The sequence below is a fragment of the Helicoverpa zea genome, chromosome 31 (assembly GCF_022581195.2).
Source record: "Helicoverpa zea isolate HzStark_Cry1AcR chromosome 31, ilHelZeax1.1, whole genome shotgun sequence".
NCBI lineage: Eukaryota > Metazoa > Arthropoda > Insecta > Lepidoptera > Noctuidae > Helicoverpa > Helicoverpa zea.
Window position 1 is genome coordinate 3,321,682 of NC_061482.1, and position 23,028 is coordinate 3,344,709.

The 23,028-nt window shown below is 37.7% G+C and overlaps 2 protein-coding genes across 3 annotated transcripts in view; one reads left to right on the forward strand and one right to left on the reverse strand.

Moving 5' to 3' along the window:
* The window catches only part of LOC124644820 (frequenin-1), a 165,917-nt gene that overhangs the window by 94,367 nt on the left and 48,522 nt on the right, over positions 1 to 23,028 (forward strand). The gene's annotated exons all lie outside the window — the stretch shown is intronic.
* Positions 6,017 to 8,567, reverse strand: LOC124644818 (glycine-rich cell wall structural protein-like). The gene is made up of 2 exons (XM_047184414.1): positions 8,438 to 8,567; positions 6,017 to 7,360 (listed from the first exon to the last, which is right to left on the reverse strand). Exons 1-2 carry the CDS (start codon positions 8,450 to 8,452, stop codon positions 6,377 to 6,379), a joined length of 999 nt encoding a protein of 332 aa, XP_047040370.1. The 5' UTR covers positions 8,453 to 8,567; the 3' UTR covers positions 6,017 to 6,376.

The following is a 23,028-nucleotide window of genomic DNA, read 5'->3' on the forward strand; positions in this document are numbered from 1 at the left end:
GACTGCGGTTTCACGAAAAACAACAGACCAACTTAAACAACCTCTTTCGAAGTTTCGTGTCGAAATATTCCCAGTTATATTTAATGCTTGTTACAAATTGTGTCCAATTTGAATGGCTAATTTTGTAACGTAACATGTTTTAGTAAGGTTTTGGCTGCGATTAGAAAAGATACGTTTTCAGTTATGATATTTGTTTTTTGTGGCTACTTTTGATTACTTACTTACTAACATGTTGGTGTCTATGAAAATAGAAATCCTAAATTTTTGTATGTCCTTTAGTAGAATGAACGCTTCCTACGGGAGGACAGATAATCGGGACGATTTTTTATAGGAGGTGCTGACTAGTATTTTTTTAACCGCTTATTTTTAGAGCGGGTGCGTTGCTTTATTACTTCTTGTAGAAGAAATTGTGTTCGATTTTATCCTACAAGAAATCGGTTACCGATTACCTGACGTGGGCGTGGGCAGCCTAAAAATATTAACTACCTTTAAAAATATCAAAAGTCATTTATTCAAAGTAGGCTGAAAATCAGCAATTTTTGAACGTCAAATCTACAAAAGACAGCCCCCAAAACGCCCGCCCTTCACCACTTTCTATGTGTTTTTGCTGGGAAGAAGAAATGGAAAAAGATCGTTACACTGTTTCATGATCTCTTAAACACAAAGTTTGGTCGATATCCCCATGTCACTTACAAAAATATTATCTTTCATAATTGATTGTTGGCATTCAAACAATCATTATAACTACACTAACCGTTATCCCGCGGTTTCACCCGCGTCCCGTGGGAGCTACTGCCCGCAACGGGATAAAATATAGCCTATGTTACTCGCAGATAATATAGCTTTCTAATGGTTGAGTTTATCCATTACAACCAAACAAACAAACAAAGAAAGAAAATTTTCCTCTTTATAATATTAGCATAGATTAGATGGAGGAAATCTTTTCTAAATCCCAAGATATGCCTGAAACTATATATATATTTTTTAAATTAAGATGATTAAGTCAAAAAAAAATATACTAGCTCAGTATCAGTTTCCGAAGGGTTCAAGAACTGGACCGACATTAGCCTCCGATGCATACGTGGTGCTTTGTGAAAATTCCTAGAACCCACAAAGCGATTTCGGCTTGACCCGAGACCTCGTGCACAGCAGTGGTGCTATGTTACAACTAGACCAATGGACTAAATGAATGATTGCATACAATGACATGAAGGTCGGTAAATAGAATACCTATTTTTTTATAATAAATAAATAATGTCGGGACACACGGTTGGTTAGCCCCATGGTAAGTTATTAATTGTGTTATGGGTGCTAGCACAACTGATAAACTATGTACTTATAGCTACTTATAGGTATCTAAACATATTAATAAAACATATTGTAACACCCAGACCACGGCCAACCAGCATCGAATTGAACCCGGGACCTCATGCTCGGCATGGTGACCATTGCGCCATCGAGGTCGTCAAAACGTTTATCCTCAATAACTATAGTTCAGTTACTTATCAAATTCATAGTTTTTTTAACAAATATATTAGGTACATACATAAGTAATTTTTGGCAAGAGCGATTGGCACTTTCGACTTCCAGCTACGATTTGTGTTCACGACACGCAAAACATCTGTATTATTGTCACGTGAAGTTGCACGGCTTCTTATGTATGTAAATAATGTTCCGCTCAAAATGTATTGAATTGCAAAGAAAACAACACCAACACGCACTAACTCGTTACTTCCGCACTTTGAACATCGAGTGACATAAATATAGCAGCTCTATTTATTTTATTGTGTTTGGCTTCCCCGGGCTGTGATTTCACAAAGGCGGTGTGCGGGCTACTGGCTCGGCCGTGCACACCTGTGCAAGCACACTATGCATATGCAAGTTTTCGCCAATCGACCCTAAAAGTAACACTCCGAAACATTGTCGAGCAACAAGCTTTAAAAGTTCCAGAAAAAAGTTTCTGATTACGGAAAAAAAATCTGTGGGTTACAAAAAAAGAACTTATATATTCATTGCAATACTTGGTGGTTTCAGCAAAAAGCATTGGTTAGTACGAGAATGTGTGCTGTAATTACCAGGATCATGATGTATTTAAAAAAAAAGGCTCGGAGGATGAGGATGATGATACAAATACCTGTATTGTATCAAGGAATTTATTGCTGTTGTTAAGAATTGCAAACTTGAGTCACTGTTTCTCAGCTAACGGACAACTTAACTTTAACTTACCGACAAACGGCAAACACGGAAATGAAAGTAAGAACTAACTTGCGCTTCAGTCGCCAGAAATTGCTAGATAGACCAAGTATTTGAAAAGGATTTAGCTGAGATACGAATGCCTATTAGCACATTTTACGTATAAAGCTCAAAGCAGTCATTGTCCGCGGGTGGAACTGGACAAACAATAGCGCGACAGGTGAAGTAGCTTTCAGAATAAAACCTTTTATACACAGCCTCTTAGAGACGCGGATGGAGGCGCGCTTTTGCGAAACATAAGAAAACTGTTCAAGTCTTTGTTAACAATAGCTCTTAATGATTCATTTAGTTATTATTGGCTTCTTGTTCCTTGAAGTTACAGTTTCAGTAATTTTAAGTGTTTTTCTATGGTCAATTTAAAATCTAAATCACCCGATTGTTCTTTAACTTGATGGGGTTACTTCAGATGGTCTTGTAAGTCGGAAGCATGATGTCATCAAGACCCCGTTGGGCGAAGGGGAGAGCAGGGCTCTGCTATAAGTCCAAATAATCTATACTAATATTATAAAGCTGAAGAGTTTGTTTGTTTGAACGCGCAGGAACTCTCAGGAACTACTGGTCCGATTTGAAAAATGATTTAAGTATTAGATAGCCCATTTATCGAGGAAGGCTATAGGCTACTTTTTACCCGGGTTCGTGCCGAGGTTCCCACGGGATGCGGGTGAAACCGCTGGCACGAGCTAGTCAGATATACTCCGGAAAATTATCTCACGAATTTCCCTGTCCTGCCTTGCAGCACAGGACAACATGCAATGGATGCCCAAACATCTACTAGCGGTTATTGTGTCAAACATAGAGACCGATTGGCCAAGGAGGGCACTAATTACAACATTTTTTTTCAGGAGGATTTTCTATACGATTTTTTTCTCTCAGAGTTGGAAAATAACATCAAGCAAACTTTACTTATAGTACTGAATTCCTTTTTACAAAGAATTTCTGGTTTACAAATGTATTGAAAACAGAGTCAGCAAGCGAGCAAAATTGAGGTAAATCTATTTCCAACAGTCTGACAGCGATGAGGAAAACTTTGCACCAAAAAGACGAAAACGTTCATTGAAATAAATGATTATGGTACCTATACCTGCCCAAGACAGTTTGAAAAAGTATGCAATCAATAAAGTCCTTAAACTAATAAGACAAATAAAAAAGGACAAAACTAAATTAATAATAAACACAGATTTTCTTAAAAGAACATAGTCAATCGTTCAAAGTGAACGTATATTATAACTTATCAGTGATAGTTTACAATCAGTAAAAATTTAACTATATGTTTTCTCTGTAGACGCCATTTAAACTCATTCTAATAGGTACTAACTTATTTTCAGACATATTGGGGTTCAAAAATAAAATTTTGCCAAATGGTTTTTGTTCAAATGGAAGATATGGTATAGGGACACATGTTTAACTGCGGTAAATAGCTCATAAATGTTCTGTCCCCTTTCTGTTTCTTTTCATCTTTTTGTTTCTATTTAAATTGGTTTACACACGCTGACCAATTTATCATGCTTTTTTAACTTGTAGGTAAACCACTTTACTAAATACATAAGTAGACAAGATAATAGACTAAATTTAGATTAACTGTCACTTTAGATGGACAGCCTTTAATATAATATGAGGCATGCGCCGTCACTAAAACGAAGCAAGCATGATAAAGCTAGAAAACGTGCTACGCTGGCGTGAAACTTAAAATGTACCCCAAGTTACATTTTTATCTTGATCGTATTAAAACAAAGGGACCTGAGGATTTAATTATGAGGATTGTGCAAAAGCAAACCGCAGTAGTACGGTCTGTGGCCAATCGTTGCTGCAAAATGGACCTCTGAATAATAGTTAACAAGTGACCAGCCAGTTGCGGCTGCACCTAATGAGTAGGACGTGTGTGCCGGACGAAACTCAACTACGTTTTACTGGTCCGAAACATCTACGTCAGTTTTCGCTTGCATTGTCAGAGAACATTCCTTCTTAAATACTCGACAACTTTTCCAAAGGTATATCAACATATTACCTTCTAGGAAGTCGAGTTGAACACACGTTTTTGCAGCTCCATGAACAACTTCAAGATTAAGTTCGAAAAGGCTTCATTTATCAATGTCACCTCTTGGCCGAGTAACAAGAACAGTCTGAAAGAGACGTGGACTTTTTGGTACGATATACAATCTTCGTACTATCCATTAACTTGGAGTATTATCCATTTTTAGGTCACGGTCATTCGGCTATCATGTTGCATCCATTTCCTTCTTTATGATAAGTAACAGGGAGCCTGCTAAATAAATAGATGAAATACTGAAAACGGTTATTATGTCTACTTAGTATTATTGTGGAAATAGGCTTGCTTTTTCAAAAAAAAACATGTTAACCCCTTTAAGTACTGCCAACTGATGTAGATAGATGTCCGTCTAAATTTATAAACGTGAGCTTCGATTCCAGGGAGTCACCATATTTCACAATGTGTATTGAGCGAGTTAGCAAACCACATCCAATGATATGCTCTGGCGTAACTTTTTGGGCACGATGCCAATACAAAATGTCATTTCTTGCCGGCCAGGGAACTGTAGCCAGAAGTTTATTGCGAACCCCGCGTAAATATCGACTATTCTTTTTGGAGGTACCTACCAAGGCCCTTACCTTTCGACTATTATTCGCAAAGTGAATAATGTAAAAAAATCTTCAATCTAGCAAAGATTCGTGTTTATCGAATCAATCTGACTTTTTTATAGACTATTTACCGTTCGTGGTATATCATTTAATTTAAAGTTATGCTAAAGTTAAAGCAGTTTGTACAGGAAAGCCAGTTTACTACATTTTGTAAAGATTTTAAGTTACATTTTGAAGTATTATATATTTAGAAAGAAATGGGTTAAATATTCATGTTCGTCTTCATTTTCTTTTTTATATTTTTCAATAACATGTTCAAAGCATAACTTTATAAGGTACGTATCTATCTAGTCTTAAAGAATTGCCGTATCATCATTTATTTGTTCAACGCGAGTTGATCTGTACTAATATAACAAAGGAGCAATATTTTTGCGTTTGTATGTTTGCACCCTAAAAAGATCCGAAACGAATGAACCGATTCGAAAAATTATTTCCCTATTGGAAAGCTACACTATCCCCAAGTAACTAAGCTTTATTTTGTCCTAAAAAAACAAGTTGTAACGGAACTCTAAAGATACCGTGGGAAAACAGCTAGTGATTAATAAGTAAATAAAGTAATGTAATAAAAATGAACTAAGTAGAGCAAAACTAAATATTATCCAAACTAATAAATGAAATTTTTGAAGAAATAAATCATATTTCATGTCAACTTTATGGCTTAAGAAATCAGACTTGGAATATTCGAATCCATAAAAATATGAATGGCCCGCGGTGTGAAGAAACATAAAATATATAGTTTACGTAACTGCTCTGACATCCACTAAATTATATGAAAGTGTAATTACACGTATTATCCATTAAGGCGGTCATTAATGAGAGCGAGTTGGGGCGAGCACACGTGAGCCGCCACTCGCTGGCCGGCGCCGCCGCTGCACCGGCCCGAACTCGTTGTGTTGCGTAACACCTGTCTGATTGTTCAAATTTCGATTTTATGTTGAAACTAATCGAAGCCAGTTCGAGAAAGGACTCGTTCGGGTCCGGGGCTCACCACTGGTTGACGCCCTCTTTCACGAGGCAACCTTTCACAACCACTTTCGGAAGTGACGCAATGTTATGTCCATTTTGAATACCCTTCTCCCAGTAAGGTTCCAATACACAGATTAAGCATCACATTTGGTTTTATTATAAAAAATAAAAAAAGCTATATTATAATACATAACATAACAGTCGCAGTAAAATGCCTCTTTTCGAACAACATTAACACTGTGCACTAATAACAAGTAGATGAGTGGCGATGATGAGTCGATGAGTCGTGTTATGTCGTAGGGAAGCTCGCAGGCGAACGCGGTGCAGGTGACTATGTACAGGGCGTTCGGCCGCGCGCTGCGGTGTGCGGTGGCAGGATCGTTTCCAACATTCCTGATGCGGGAACAACCCGCAAATATTTTGTAATATTGAAGACTGGCATGATTTTAGCTTAGCAATAAATAACTCCACTTATTATCCTACCACCCAAGGAAATCTTCGTTTAGTGGAGAGGTCCCGCCACGTGTCCGGGGGGTCCGTACTGGGAGCTGGTGGCTCCGCTGTGTCCGTCAGATCCGCTGTCGTCACCACCGCTAGCACCGAAGTCACCGCTGATTTCGATTCCACCATGACCGCCAGCACCACCGCCGATGCCAGAGCCGATGCCAGAGCCGGAACCGCCGCCAAGAGAGATACCGCCCAAGTCACCGCCTCCGATGCCGCCTCCGATAGCACCGCCTCCGAGAGCACCGCCGCCGATAGCACCGCCGCCGATAGCACCACCGCCGATGGCACCGCCGCCGATACCGCCAGCATCACCACCACCGATACCGCCCTCCTTCTGGGTCTGGTACTTGATGAAGTAGACTTCTGGTTTCGAGGGCTGAGTAGGTGCGGCAGTGGGGATGACGATGTCGGGCTGCTCTTCGGGCTTCTTGACAAGCACGTATACAAGGGTCTTCTCTTCGTTCTGGGGCTGAACAGGGATGATGGGAGCAGTGGGGGTGGGAGGAGTCGGTGCCTTGATGAAGATGATCTTGTAGTGCTTCTGAGGAGGAGCAACTTCAGGGATACGGGGCTGTCTCTGCTCTACGGGTTCTGGGGGTGGCACATGGACGTAGATGTGTTTCTGGACAAGAGCTCCACCAGAGTATCCACCAGCGTATGCGCCATCATCTCCTCCGAATCCACCTCCAATAGCTCCACCACCGATGCTTCCGCCTCCGATGCTTCCACCTCCGATGCTTCCACCTCCGATGCTTCCACCTCCGAATGAAAGTCCTCCAGAGGAATGTCCACCACCGAACGAGAGACCGCCACCGGAATGGCCGCCACCGAACGAGAGACTGCCGCCGCCCGAATGACCTCCGCCGAGAGAGATGCCTCCGGAGTGTCCTCCAAGGGAAATACCCCTACCGGGAGCAGAGTAGCTGTAGCCTACTGGGGGCTCGGGGCGGCCATAGGCCAGCGCCACGCAGGCGAGTACCTATAACAAAAAACACAATATTTACTATCCAATTGTCGATTGCACTTATGACACAGAAGGGACAAAAGATTCATCCCCCATCCAATTACGGACATATTACATAGTAGAAAAGAGCAAAAGGAGTGGTCAATTTCTTAAGTCGGTTAATATTAAAATATTGACCAACCATATTATATTATCCGAAACGGTGTGAGTGATTACCACGAAGGGTATGATCACGCTCATTTTCAATGACTAGTGTACTGTACAAAAGGCTCAGCATTATTGAATTCGCAAAGCAAAATGATTAGCCCAATAAAAAATAATTTTGTTAATTTATATTACTTTTGTAATAAATAAAAAAACTAAAGTGTCTAATGAGTTACAGTACAAACAGGATGTTTCGTAAGATCAGTTTGTATGCAGCGGTCGTAAAGAAGTTATTTGTATGACACAACAGGGAGGAACAGTTGAATTTTGGCGGTAGTTGATGCGTAACACACTACCAAGGAAAGGTAGTCGGAATACAGATGTACGGTAACGTTTGTTGCGCACATGTTAAGAGCCGAGGTATGTGGAAATGGACATAGCGAAAAGGAGATCGCACCCACGGTGAATAATGATAGAGAGATTCCTTTTGAGTAACAAATGCGTTTTGCTGAATGTAAAAATAGGGCTATAGTCCCTTTTAAAGCCTTGACATTTTGAGAAATAATTAATTGTTTATAGCCTAGTTATTTATTTAATTAAGGCTTCGAAAATATCGTCATGTAAACTTGGAATTTTTCTCTTAGTGTTTTATCGAACTCCTCATATTTTTATTTGTGTCCCGCTGATACTGTAAACTTTATGCACAAACACTAATTGGTATTGACTCACTACTTCAATGTCACTGAAGTATTCATTTTCACTATTTGGCACACTGCGATATCCAATCACTGAACACTGCACTTCAGTTCCATACTTCCTGAACCGCTGATTATGCTCTGTATAAAACTTCACACTAAAAACACTGTATTTAATATAATAAATGAAAATCGATTATATTATCAATCGCATGTGCCAAACAGTTTATTAAATATCCCGCGAGCTGCTTACCATAAATGCGCGCATATTGTGCTTGGGCGTGACGGCTCCGAGTGTTTAAGACCTTACTCCGAAGACGTGTGGTGCAACAGATTAGAACAAATCCACTTTTTGGAGATGTTCCTGTGGCTGTGAGCTTGTGTTAACTGATGACATTCGCCATGCCGACCCGCTCTTAAATACTAAGGTGCTCATCTCGTCAGAATACTCCATCCCTACGAGCATTTCACTTGGTAACATGCAACTATCGTCATTATTTAACAAGTATACGGTCCTTTCTTTTCGCCGAGGTCTGCGGCCGGCGCGGGCGCATTCGATACGCTGCCTTAGCGACCACCGCTCGCCTGCACTCATCGCCTCGTTGGATATCCAAATCCACTACAGCCTACATTGGCTCGGACGTACGGACGTGTTTCAACTGGATCGATTTTTTGTAATCAATATCTGTTACTTTCCGTATAATGCATCCGTGCATCAAGCGTCTGAAATTCTATCTCGGCGGTTTGATTGTATAACTCTCGGCGGCAATTTACATTCCGTGCAGATTTTAATCAGCGTTAGAGAAAAATATATTAAGGATATCGTTGAATACAATGTCGGCGAGACGTATTTTTATTTTGTTTTCGGCCACAAAAGCGTACGAATACCGAAATTAAGCAATAAAAGTTGTTTGTTGTTAATTTCAGGACAAACTGATTTCCTATGTAGCCGGAAAACGAAAGGCTGTCAGTAAATTACTTTGTATGACCATACTCTTTGTAACTTTGTATTGTTGCTAAGCGGCGAGTTTGTAACTGCAACAGTAAAACTACGAGCTTTATACTGAAACAATATTCTAACGCGAAAGTGAACAATGTTTCTCTTAATACCTAAGTTATCGTTTTCCATAACACTTATCCATTTTAGGAAAATTACGGGTATTGAGGATAACCAACTGCAGAAACATTATGTACAATTTAATTTAATTTCGAAAACTGCAACTGAAATTTGGTTTCGATAAATTCAAGAAGTTTGTATATTAATAGAGATAATGTTATGTTATTGTTGTTTATGCTTTGATAATTGAATTTATTACAAAATCACGACAGTATATGAAATTACAATTAAATAGACAAACGTTATACAACCTTTTCAAAATGCGAATTATCTGGCTGACAAGGTGCGTTAATACTTTAAAAGTTTTTTCTTTCAACTGTTTAACCACGAGAGTTTGCTTTCAGTTTTCCCGTTTCAGGTTTAATTTTAATTACATCAGTGCTGAAAACTGGAACTAGACGGGAACAAAGTACCCCTCTCAGCCACGGCTAGTTGCGTGTACAAAATAATTACTGCTGTTAAAGTAACCACTGAGTAGATGAAAAGCTTTTTACTGTTCTGCTAGAATGACCCAAATTATACAAGAGGGGTGTTTATGACCAAAAATTTGTGTGCACTGGTACATGTCCAGGCGGGTGACATTGTAATTCTACATAAAACCTGGCAGTGAAAACCTTATTCCAAAGTGGCATGTTAGAGGTATAAAAAGTTTATTTAAGTTGTTTTGCGATTGTCGAATTCATACTCTTGAGATGATGTGAACCCAAATACACACAACTACCTGAACAAAAAGAAGAAGCCGATATTTTTATGTTTAGAACCGCAAGATGTATAACAATATAACCAAATCACGTGATTATAATAAAATAAAGCATTTCAATTCAACATTACATATTTATATTTGGCCTTATGAGATCTTAGTTATCAAAAGATTTTTTTTTAACATGAATGACATTGTATGATTTTCAAGAGTGCAATTAACATCAGATTATTGAATAAATAAACAAACCTTGAACCGCACATTTTGTACCGAGGTCAGTCACAATTTACAATAATTATAATCTAATTTTAACGGCTTAACAATGATGTACCATGTGGAAAATCAATGACATAATGTATAAAGGAAAGACGTACTTTAAATTCTTTTTATGTCCATGGAATACTTATAAAAAATGATTTGGAATGTAATATATTTCTCGATTACGGTTTTATTTTATTTTCAATTAATAAGGTATACTCACGCAATGAAAATTCTGTGTAATTGTAGTGAAATTTTAACTTAGAAGAGACGATAAACGCGAGCCTATGATGATCATATTCATTGATTACACATTATTAGTTCTCAATTTCAGTTTTTTTACCGGATGCAGCTGTGTACCAGTACTTTACACGGAGTGACTGCCTATCTGACCTATACAGCACATTCAATAATAAACTTCCCATCAGTCCCCTTAGTGTAATTTCAAAGTTGATTATAGAGCTGATTCTGATGCAACTGTAGATCAAGCTCAATCCAGCTATGTCAAATTATTTGTGCACTGTGACGGAGCCAACTTGACATTGCTCAAAAGAGGAAAAAGAGGGCACTGCTTCATTGGTGACAAGCTTTATACAATTTTCTGGATCGTTATAACATCCCATAAGTAGGTATAAAATCTTCCCCAAGAAAATAGTTAGTAGAAGCTGAGTAGATAATTCATTTTAAAACTACTGTGTATTAGTTACGTATATCGAATTCTATATGACGTAACTAAACAGCTAGCATAATTTAAACTTACTCAAATTATATCAAACGCTTTTGAGGAAAACTATACACTTTTATAAATATTAATTGAAAGTGTCAACATAATTATGTTTATTGTTATTGCCAATCAAGAATTACCATTTTACAGGTATACCATTAGACAGTCAAATGAATTCGGTCACATTTTATGAAGATTATTAACATAATATCGAATATTAAGAAGAAAGTCTTTTATTCACACAGAGCTCAGCTAGACAGAGTATTCTTCCGTTCTTTTAAAAAAGTGCAGACATGTGTAAGAAATGTAGTTCAAGATTTCCCAACATATATTTATATACAGTAGCGATGATTGCAAATCTGCTTAAATTATATCGTATCAGTTCAATATACCCAACGTCTGCCCTTCCAAGCTTCAAATTAATTCCGAGAGTTGTCTTTGTCAATAATCTGTAATGCAGACTACACATCTCGCTAAATTAGTCACAATTAAAGCCCGTCAATATCAAGTGTGTTATGAGTAGGTATATTGTCACCGTTAGCACTTGAGAGCGTCAGATTAACATATGGTAGAATGGTTGCATCCTGCTGAGCATATGTATAAAAAGGAAAACTTTGTTTGTTTGGTTGTAATGAATATGCTCAAAAACTACTGAACCGATTTTAAAAATTCTTTCACCATTAGAAATCTATATGATCTGCGAGTAACATAGGCTATATTTTATCCCGGTGCGGGCAGTAGCTCCCATGGGACGCGGGAGAAACCGCGGGAAAACGGCTAGTGAGTAATATGAGCATAAGTACACAAGTTTAGGATGGACAAGTAATAAATTGGAAGGCATCAGATGATGGTCAAATGAATAATTAATAGCTAAACAATGTCGTACTTCCAAAGAGACCCTTCTAATGAAAAACTTGAAACTTTCAGAAATTTTCTACTAAGTCCATCGTTCTATGACGTGTACAATACAGAAGATCCTGACGAATCTTTCTATAATTTCATCGCTATTTTTCAATTATAACAAAATTTATGTTTTCCGTTTTGAAAAGTCACAATAAAACTTAAAAAAGAAAGGCTATGTCTAGATATTCGTATTTGCATCAAAAACAACGACATCTCCATCGACATCTTGTCATTTTCTTCTTTCTTTTGATCTTCCATGTTTAGAAACTTCTTCACATGTTCAGTCTTAACATGTTGCTTGGTTGACGAGCTCCGATAGACAGTCCCCCGTGTATACTACATCCCGTTAGACTTGAAGTTGGGATGATCAGATATTTTATTTATTATGCATACATTTTTTGTAAACATTTGAATTTCAAGTAACTCAGGTAATCATTTTAAAACACAGTGGGCGACGACCTTGCATCTTTTACTAAAACGTCCTTCTTTTTTGAAAATTGACTCATTGGCTCGGTTATAAAGTTAATATTAAACTAGTGCCATACATGACTGTTAGGCGCACTCAATCAACGTAGACAACCCCGGCATCAACGCGCTGACTGGCAAAATTTACCTTAGCGAGAACTAACCAATATACTTCGTGCAGACACATTATAAGATCGCTCGCTGAAAATCATGAGGCTTTTTGTAAGTCACTGTGTCACCCGTGAATAAACGTATTTCATTTCAAGTGGTTTAAATTGGCGTGTACAAAGGGAAGGCAAGTGTAAATAGTATGTGCATTCAACAAGATTTTTGATCCAGTTAGCTTCGAATACCTAACTAACAAGGCCTACCGTCAGAGCTTTCGCTTGACGACCTCTGATAAGAAATTTTCAGAAAGACGGTCACTTTGTATTAATCAGTGACGATTGCTCAGAGTACCTTTTTGGGCACATTGATTACCACCACCTTCATATTTAGAGCTATTTTAGTGAAAATTGATTGATATCGGCTTCACCCGGGTATCAAGGTCGAGGCCCAGTGCACGGCATTAGTGCTTGCGACCACTGTACCAACGAAAATTAAACAAGACTCAATATTAGCTCTTCAGTAAATAGTTGTAAAAACGAAACAAAATTAAAATAAAACCTTTTCAAAGTCAGTCTTTTGAATTTCACACTGCTGTGGAGAAATCACGTTCGTGGATCACAATTCTGACGGAGGGACTCTAAACGAATTCCCGACCTCCCGAGGAGGATCCTTTAATCAGTTGTGGCATGTGACGGTACTATATTAACTAATGGTTTCATGTTTACAACACACGCAGGAATCCACTTATGACGGTATGCAATTTCATCCTAGTACTAATCTTGGATAACATCAATTTAAATAATAATTAGATTATTTAATATATTCTTAATGCGTTTATTTAATATCCTCTTAATCAGTTTACTTTTACTTAATAGTTTACAGACAGCACAAGCGTCGGTAAAAATCCGAAAACCAAAAACTTGTTTCATCACAATACAGTTCCATATAGTTCCATATTACGTCTACAAACTTATTTGCGATTAATATATTTCTAGCGACTTTTCAACGTCAAGGTTGAAATTGTCCCTCAGTTTAGTTTATTTAGAAATTGTGTGCATAAAATACCATCTTATCTACTACTGAGCAGGTTTTTAAACTTCCTTAGTCAAAACATTGCATGTGTCGTACTGACATCCCAGCTTCCATACCGGAAATTGAATTGAGTTACTATTAATTACTACTGGCTAATGAGATCAATGTCAAAACTAAGTAACGCATCCATTTGCAACGTGTATGTTGCCTTAGTATCACTATAGAACGTAACTTGACCTCCAAAATCATCTTCGTTAATCATATTAGCACCCAATATATACGAATTGCTTCACCGACATACCACAATTCCACAAATTAACACAGTTAAGCAATAAAATAAAATTCTTCGTTTGAGCTAGATTGCGAGTAAAAAACCTTTCTAAAAACTTATATCTAGGAGTGGTTCTATCCTTTATTTTTATTCAACAATGCTGAAACACTTATTTATTAGCCTCAGAGAAAGGAGAGCGTAAAAAAGTGACTGTCACTGCTACATCTAGAGGTATACATACATGCATACCTATGTTGTTAAAATGAAACCTGTTTTTTAAAGTATTCCGGTTATGTATAGATGCTTGTTCCGCGCAAGTATTATAAATAACGACCGCAGTCTAATGAACGTATAGTTTAATTGGTTTAATTTTCGTCCGGGTGGAAAAAAATCAACCAAAGGAATTTGTATTTTGCTCCAGAAATACTTAATTCCGCGTTGGCTCCGTCCTTGCATAACGTATACCTATTGCCGTAGATGCAATTATAATTGTATATAATATAAGATTATAAATATGTACCTTTGAGTATACCTACTGCTTGTATAGGTTTGCTGTAACACGTTCCACACTCATGGTGTATGATGTACAAATAGTAAGTCAACTTCAATTCATTAAAATAGTTTTGTATATAAAAAATCCTATTAAGATACTCTACTCAACATCATTTTCCGCATGATTGCAGTTTACGATTTTCGTGCATCTGAAAATATTTTAATTACCTATGATTTTTGTTTTTCTAGTGCTACGAGAACATCGCCACTTTTTTTATTGCGCTAGCGTATCTTAAGGTAGGCTTTCATTACAGGAAATGTTGACAGTTTTATGTCTTAATCGAAAATACCTCCAAACTTAGTTTCTTACATCAACTAGTATCTGTGTATGTAATTTCTAACTCAATTTTAAGGCCTAATTACATAAATGTATCTGCTTAAAACTCCAATTCCAAGTTATTTCAACATGATGTGATGATTTACGTAATTGTAAATTAGCTTGAGGCAAACGATTACATCTTTTCTGTCATTGTAAATTATTTATTTTATTTCATTAATAAACCTGTAATTATAGCATCGTCCAACAGTTCTAGTTTAAAGCATCTGTTTAAAAATTATACTTAAAAATATAGTACCTTCTAGACAGCCGCTTTCCCGTGGATTCACGTGTCACGTGATAATGTCGTGATCTTAGTCTTTCCATTCATGGGAGATTAATGATAATTAAATAGTAGGTAATGTAAGTTCACCTCCTTACAAACTACAAAAAAAAATTGCTAGCCGTAGCCGTCTTTTCCACATCATAAAGCCACCATTATGCAGGGCCGTAGACGTCAAAAATCACCGCGATGAAATCTGACAGCATTCACCGGAGTTGTGCGCACCTTCCAAGCCTGCCAGAATGCATGCATGTTGCATCTGTCTGCCAACCGGGCAGACTACGAAATGTTTTATAGATCAAGTTTGGAAAGAAGCCAAAAACATTTTAAGGATTTTTGAAATCAAACCTACTAAAAAAAAATAATAAAAACAATTATTATTTTCAATCACCTTTAGGTGACTTCAACCTACTTGAAATAGCCACAATCCGCATCTCAAGGAAGAGTACATTTTGTTTATTTTGTCTGCAATCTGCAACTAGCATGGCGTTCTGAAAAAGCAAACAGTGCGATAATTTTTTTTTATTTTATTTTTTTATTTTATTTATTGGGAAAACAAACAATTGTGCAATAAAATCTTACAGCTAGTTTTAAATTTAAAGTAATTAAAGCACAATTCACTACGTTTCCACATGTTACTAGGTTAAGAAAAGGGTACAGGTTGGGGGTGTCTGCGATACTACTTCATTATATAAACTTAAACTAAACTTAAACTAATGGGGGGTTAGTATTTAATGTTCTAACAATGTTTCTCTTGAATTCTTGTCGTGTCAGGGCGAAAATATCTATTCTATGAAAGTATTTATTAAAGTTGTTCACTAACCTACGGAGAGGTGCACGTGCGCCCGCGTTTGTTCGACTAGTAGTCGTAGCAAACACCGGGTACGCACGAGCTTCTCTTCTTATTACCGTTCTGGGTACGATATACGATAAATTATTGACCAGTTCCGAACAGTCAAACATGTTGTGTACTAGACCATGAAGCATCATAGCTTGAAGTACCAGCCGCCTTGAATGCAATGTTAATAATTTGAATCTTTGTAACGAATTCTCATATGAAAGACGGTGCAAATGACACTTATACTGCATTGTTCGAAGAAATTTGCGCTGAACTTTCTCTATTTCTTTACTGTATTTTATGTAATGGGGGTCCCATATTATACAAGCATATTCCACTTGAGGCCTAACCAAAGCATTAAAGAGATACAAGTTGGTAGCTGGGCGTTTGAAATCTTTAGAGGATCTTATGACTAAGTTATACATTTGGTAAGCTTTAGCAATTATTTTCTTGATATGTAGGTCTAGGTGTAATTTACTATCGAGTAATACACCGAGGTCGCACATTTCAGCTTCTCTAGTAAGGCTCTCGTTACCAAGAAAATAATCGCAACAAATTTTGTTTTTCTTTTTAGTAAAAGTGATAATTTTACATTTAGGGACGCTGAGCTTTAATTTATTAGTTTCACAATAATTGGATAGTCTATTTAAGTCATCCTGGAGCTGATGACAGTCATCAACTGTTGCAATTGTTTTAAAGATTTTGAGATCATCGGCGTACAAGAGAAATTTACTATTGTGAAAGCATTTACCAATGTCATTTATGTACAGAATAAATAACAAAGGTCCCAGTATCGATCCCTGAGGGACTCCGGACGTAGCTGAGAAAGAGTCAGACAGGTATCCGTTACTCACAACAGTTTGACTGCGATTGGTAATGTATGACTGAAACCAACGAAGTAAATTGCCCCTGATACCGTTGTAAGCAATTTTGTTTAGCAGTATTTCGTGGTCCACTCTGTCAAAGGCCTTCTTAAAATCTGTGTAAACAGTGTCCGTTTGAGCTCTGCTGTCCATATTTTTAAACAGGTAGTATAATAATAATGCTTGAGTAAATAGTAACTTGACACCACTCGAAAACCAGAGAATTTGCATTCGTACATAACTTGTGCACGGCGGCGGCACAGCGGCACGGCGGCACAGCGGCAATGCGCTACTATATTTTTTATTGGAAAGTCTTGTTGGATTCCTAGCATGATCACATACGTGTACTAATATTTTAACACGAAACTACTACGAACAGCCCCGGATCTTCAATTTTTTTTAGGCGGGGCAAAAACTGAAAAGTGCCGCCCCGCCTACCTACGTACTTATGTTTATTTTCACCAACGAAAGTCACTTTTTTGGTAGGTAAAGGACTTAAAAAAATGTGTCCAAATCATTGAAGGCTCAAACTGTTCGCCAGGTTTAAGTTATGAAGTCGAGACAGACAGTGCCGGCTTTAACTCTACTAGCGCCCTGGGCGAGATTTCTACGGCGCCCCCAACTACAATTCAAACCCATATGAAAAACAGAGACATAATATGTAGTTACCGATTGCGCGAGCGAAGCGAGCGCGAATTTTTTTTTATAGTTAACAAGTCAAAGCAAAAATTACCTAAAATGTAGCCCAATCGTACATAAGTTATTGCTGGTTGGTGAATGCAAAAACACGGGAACACAGGTTGTGTTTGCGCGAGCGAAGCGAGCGCGAAATTTTTTGTTATATTTTAGAACTCAAAACAAAAATGACTTAAAATGTAGCCCAAACGTAGATAGCTCTTTGTTGGTGTTGGCGCCTATGAATTAAAATTTTGGGACTTAAAGTAGTACCATAAATAGAAACTAGAAGTTACTTTCTTATTAATAAAAGGACTTAAAAACGACGCTACCTTTTTGCCTAGCAAAAAGGTAGCGTCGTTTGTAGACAAAAAAAAATTCAAAAATAAAAACAACTATAATGTGAAGCAAGCCCGAAAAAGCTTTTTTGAGATTTGGATCACTAAAAGTCCTTAACATATATAATAAAAGGCGACTGTCAAGTGAAGAAGCCGCGAGCGAAGGGAGCGCGAATTTTTTTGAGCATTGGGACATTAAATTAAAAGTAGCTATATGTGAATAAAAAAATGTAAGTGTAAAGTAAAGAAACCGCGAGCGAAGCGAGCGCGAAAATTTTTGAGTTTTGGGACATAAAAGTAGTGTATCTAACGCGCGCGGCATTGTATGACAATACATTAATTTAATTGAAATTTCTTGGTCCAGGAGCGTACCGCGGCGCCCCTGAGCTCGCGGCGCCAGGGTTATTCGAACACCCTGCACCATAGGTTAAGGCGGCCCTGATGCTATCCATACATTTGGATACAGTTCTTGTAAGCTGCGACCTTTGATGAAATTTAAAACAAAAATAGGAGTAAAATTCTGATCAAGGATTGGTTGGGGGCGCCTGTGGCGCCCCTTATGTCCGGCGCCCTGGGCCGTCGCCCAACCGCGCCCTACCCTAAAGCCGCTACTGGAGACAGATTAATGTACACAAAAAGTTAATAAGTAGGTAAAAAGCGCTGTAAAGTAGCAAACTTTTTTGTTTTTGAGGACTCCATAAATATTTTTTTTCGCTACATTTGACTTATAAAAGGTAAGATAGCGCGGATTAGACTAATGAAGCCAACAAGGCAAAGCCTGTGTAACATTGCGCGAGCGGAGCGAGCGCGAAATTTTTTGAGTCTACGACACAAAAGTACCTACATTGTCAAGCAACAAGTAGCCGCGAGCGGAGCGAGCGCGAACTTTTTTAAGTTGTTTGTTTGAAGACTCACAAATTAAACTGGGAATCATGTACAAATAAAAAGAAACCGTGATTAGAGCGAGTGCTATTTGTGTTCGTTGATTGGGTGCGTAAAAATAATAAACCATCAGAAAAACAGTACAGAAACGGTAATTTAACCGCGAGTAGCGAGCGAGAATTTTTTCACTTAGTTGGAGGATGTTATGAAAAATAATCAAAATGATCAATTAAACATAGCGAAGGCGACTTTTTTTGAAACTTTGCTTGTCAGTATCATGATACAATGGAACTTCCTTATCAAACGGGTGTAATTTCATCGAAATTTTCTGGTGGTGGGGCGTCCCGTGGCGCCCCCTGAGACCGAGGCGCCCGGGTTATTCGCACACCCTGCACCATAGGTTAAGACGGCCCTGTAGGTAACTATTATAGTAATCTGTGATGTAGGATTTAAAATCAGGCAGCCGCCTGATTTTGGCGCCCCCTGAATTTGCCGCCCGGGGCATGGGCCCCGGCTTGCCCCCCCCTAGATCCGGGGCTGACTACGAACTCAAGTGTGATTGGCTTCTGCGCTTCAGAAGAGGCTGATACAAAATTTATGTTAAAAACCAGTTTGGGCATTTCAAACGGCTAGATTTAAATAAATAGGATGTTACATTTTATATGTGGATATAGTCCCGCTGCTGAATGAAGCAGACTGGGCAGTGGGCACGTCTATTTTCTTTTTTTTTTACTGGGATATTTTTATATGTAATGTTAAAAAATCTTGTTTATCTCGATATCAACCGGCAGTCATGTCGTGAACAAAGTTTTATGAATGCATTTGTGTGGCTTCACTGGTCTACGTTTTATGATTAAAGAAGCCATTGAAACTTGATTAGAAAACGTAATTTTAGAAATAACTATGAACCGGATTACTCTTGATATGTTACGAAACCAGAATAGGAGAATGAATATTAAAAACATTGAAATGGAAACGGGTAATATTCGAAATGTACGTAACGTCAGGGGCAAAACCTAGTTTATAAGTTGTACGAAAAGTAGGATGTGATAAGTTACGAAAACTGAATAGTAGAATAATTGTGCTGTAAACTTTTCATACGACAGATAACCGATTCGATATTTTCTAGGACTTTCTGGCTAGGATTTTCGGATCAACTTTTTGTAGGATGTGTGCGGTGAACAATAGTGCATACTTAGCTACTGCTAACAGTGTGTTCTATTTCTCTCCTAAAAAAATCGGTCACTAATATTATCGGACGTGGGCGGGTAGCTTTATAATTAACACTGAAATGGAAATGGGCAATATTCACAGTCCCGACACAGTACCGGAACAGTGCATTTTTTTCATATATTTTCTATGAATGCATGCATCCTCACTTGTCAGTGTCAGTGATGTCACAGTGATCTAAGGGTTTAAGTCGTACCGGCAATCACAGACGTTGACAGCGATATTTTCGTCGGGACGGCTGGTTAAATTGGTTCGTGAAAAGAGCGTGAAAGTTCGAAAAATCAAAAACATTAGAATAAATTGTCACCAGAGTTCTAGTACTTTCTGTTTTTGCCTGCCTGCTGCTATAAGATTACCACAACACACTAACCACAACTAAGCTACTGGAACTAACAATTAATTTAATCGATTCTCCAAACCAGATCAATCAAGTCGTGACGTAGTTAACATATTATTGGTGCAATATTAATATTAACTAAACCAACATAACATCATTAAAATTTTGACACTGAACCCGAACCTGCCATAATCGAAAACGTTAAGCGTTATTTGACCAATTAGTAAAACGACAGACACCTTGAACTATGGTTATGCATAGGGGTCAGCGGTAGGCACTATAATGATTTAGATATTATTCCCATTGCTTGTCATTAACGGTTGGAGGTCGGGTTGCCCAACCGCTGTTCGTAGTGTCTACTTACTCGTTATATGTGCTCGAGTTGGGCTGACGGCCAGCCGAACCTCGCCTCGACCTTTCCAATGCATTCACCCACTTATCAATAAAGTATCAAATATCAATATTAATGTCAATCTTAGGTTTACTTGTGGGTTTATCGCGCATGCGATCCTTTCATTTCACAATCCTTTCTACTGTGTTAATTATAATAAAACAGAATGTTAAGAATGTAGAAGATGTTGCTGATATAAAAATAAGAACGAATTTAGCATAGCTACTTGTCTAAAGTTTAAAGTGAATGCACCAAGAGCAATTTGTTCGGAGACGACGGAGCGCGGCGGGCGTCAGAGATCGCAATGGAGATAAAACCCTGTATAAAATAGAGATTTACCAATGATCTATTTAATCATTTAGCTAGCAGTCTTGATATAAGTTCATGAAACATGAGTTTATAAAACATGAAGCTAAAAAGCAGTTGTAATTATTCGATTCGTTTATTTATAGTGTCTTAGAAAGTGGATTTTATGTTAAGTTAGAAACTGGTGCGCAACTACTGAGTGCATCTCTTCTTCATCCGTATTGTTCTTTGTCCAATACGGGTGAGCTGCAGCAGTTAACTAAAACGATAACCAGCCGGCTATGGTTTGGTTTCTGGACTGGCTACTGATCGAACGAATCGAAGATTTGACAGCTGAAAACGGTTCGGTTATCCTTGTAGTAATATTGTGCAATTTACCGGAAGGGTTCTAGAAAACAACAAGCTTTTTGGTGTACCAGGCTGATTGCCAGGGGTTTAAATTATTCCACTAAGCGCCAAATTAAATTAAGCCTAATCGGATTATAAAAGGCTTATGAAATTATATAAACAAAACCTTTTGCAATTTAAATTAATTTCTAAGCAACTGTTAAAGTCAAGTCAGATAAAATGAGACGGGAACTTGTTTATTTTCGTAATCTGCGTAATTAAATGTAAACAATATAAGTTATGACATTGAAGTTGTAATATGCACAGTTTGATTTGTATTAGCACTTTTTTACCTACAATTTTAGTTTTACCGAGACTATCATAACCTAGACAGGCTAGGCGGCTGAGGAGGCTGGATAAGGCAGTCGCCTGTAAGATTTGTATGTTGAGTACCGGATTACTTGGTTAAAATGCTTTTGAATCGTATTGTAAGGTTACTTTACAATCATTACATAGACCGAATTCGAATCGAAATGTCAAAAATCATAATATATGCAGTATATGTAGAGTATTTCCTCTACTCAGTAAACATAAAGATAATGTTATTCTAAAATTATAAACTAATTGGATAAAGAAGGTCGTGTTGGTTATACTACTCATAGATTTGGCTGACAACCATTTGGAAGGTAAATAGATTTTGTTTTTATCTCCACATAGGTACGGGAAGTAGGTCCCTCCGGAATGCGGGCGAAACCACAAGAGGAAGCTAGTCTATACTAATATTGTAAAGAGGAAAACTTTGTTTGTTTGTTTGTTTGTTTGGTTGTAATGGATAAACACTACTGGACCGATTTTAAATATTCTTTCACCATTAGAAAGCTATATTATCTGCGAGTAACATAGGCTATATTTTATCCCGGTGCGGGCAGTAGCTCCCACGGGACGCGGGTGAAACCGCGGGAAAACGGCTAGTCTATTATAAGACCATTGTAGTCATTGTACCTCTGCAACAGAACCAGATGCCGAAGAGCTGCAAAAACAATAAACAATTTCTCTGTCCTCCTCCATCTGTGTATTGAATACCCCGCTATAATTAGCCAACGCTTAGGTAACGATGATTGATGATTATGGCTCCTAACTTCTAATTACCTATCTACATACAGAAATACTGCTCTTTTCTTTTTTTTCTGTTACTTAATTCCTAAGAACGCAATTCCTCTACCGAATGAGTAGTACCTCACTTGGATTTGCACAGACACTATGTTAACTTTCTATTAGGATGTTTAGATTGATGTGTTCAGAAAATATTGCCCAGTGGCTCATGGATTAGTGGTTAAAACAGGGGCTAGAGTTACTTACTGGAAAATTCTGCAATGAGATTCACTCATTAAAATCGGCAATCGAACCCCGGAGTTTACGGCCATTGAGCCAACACTAGCCGAACTTGGGAATAAAATGACTAGAGTAATTATAATTTTGACCTATACTGTGTTAAAAAAAAACAGATTATATACCTACAAGGTTCTAATTAAAAACTTTTTCTGTTTCAATCGTAATTATCTTAAGGCCTATAATTTTAATGAATGTCACAGACTCTCAGGTAAAAGGAATCTAAAAATAGTTTGAGAGATATTTTTCAATAATGTCAATCAAATTAGAAGAATTTCCGAGTAGTACTAGCGAAATATAGCCTAATAATTACAACTTTAGTTGCTCTATAATAATCATTCACGTACCTTTACGTTCTTAGATTTGTTTAAATAAACATTATTCAACAACCAGAAGTAGATTAGTTCCTATGTACTTACTGGCAAATAAATATTTCTAGTGTTTACGACACTACCCTCCTCTGTCTGTACATATGTAGATATTTAAATGATTTATTTTTTATAAAGAATCTGACACTCATGTTTTTTTAGTGACATAAT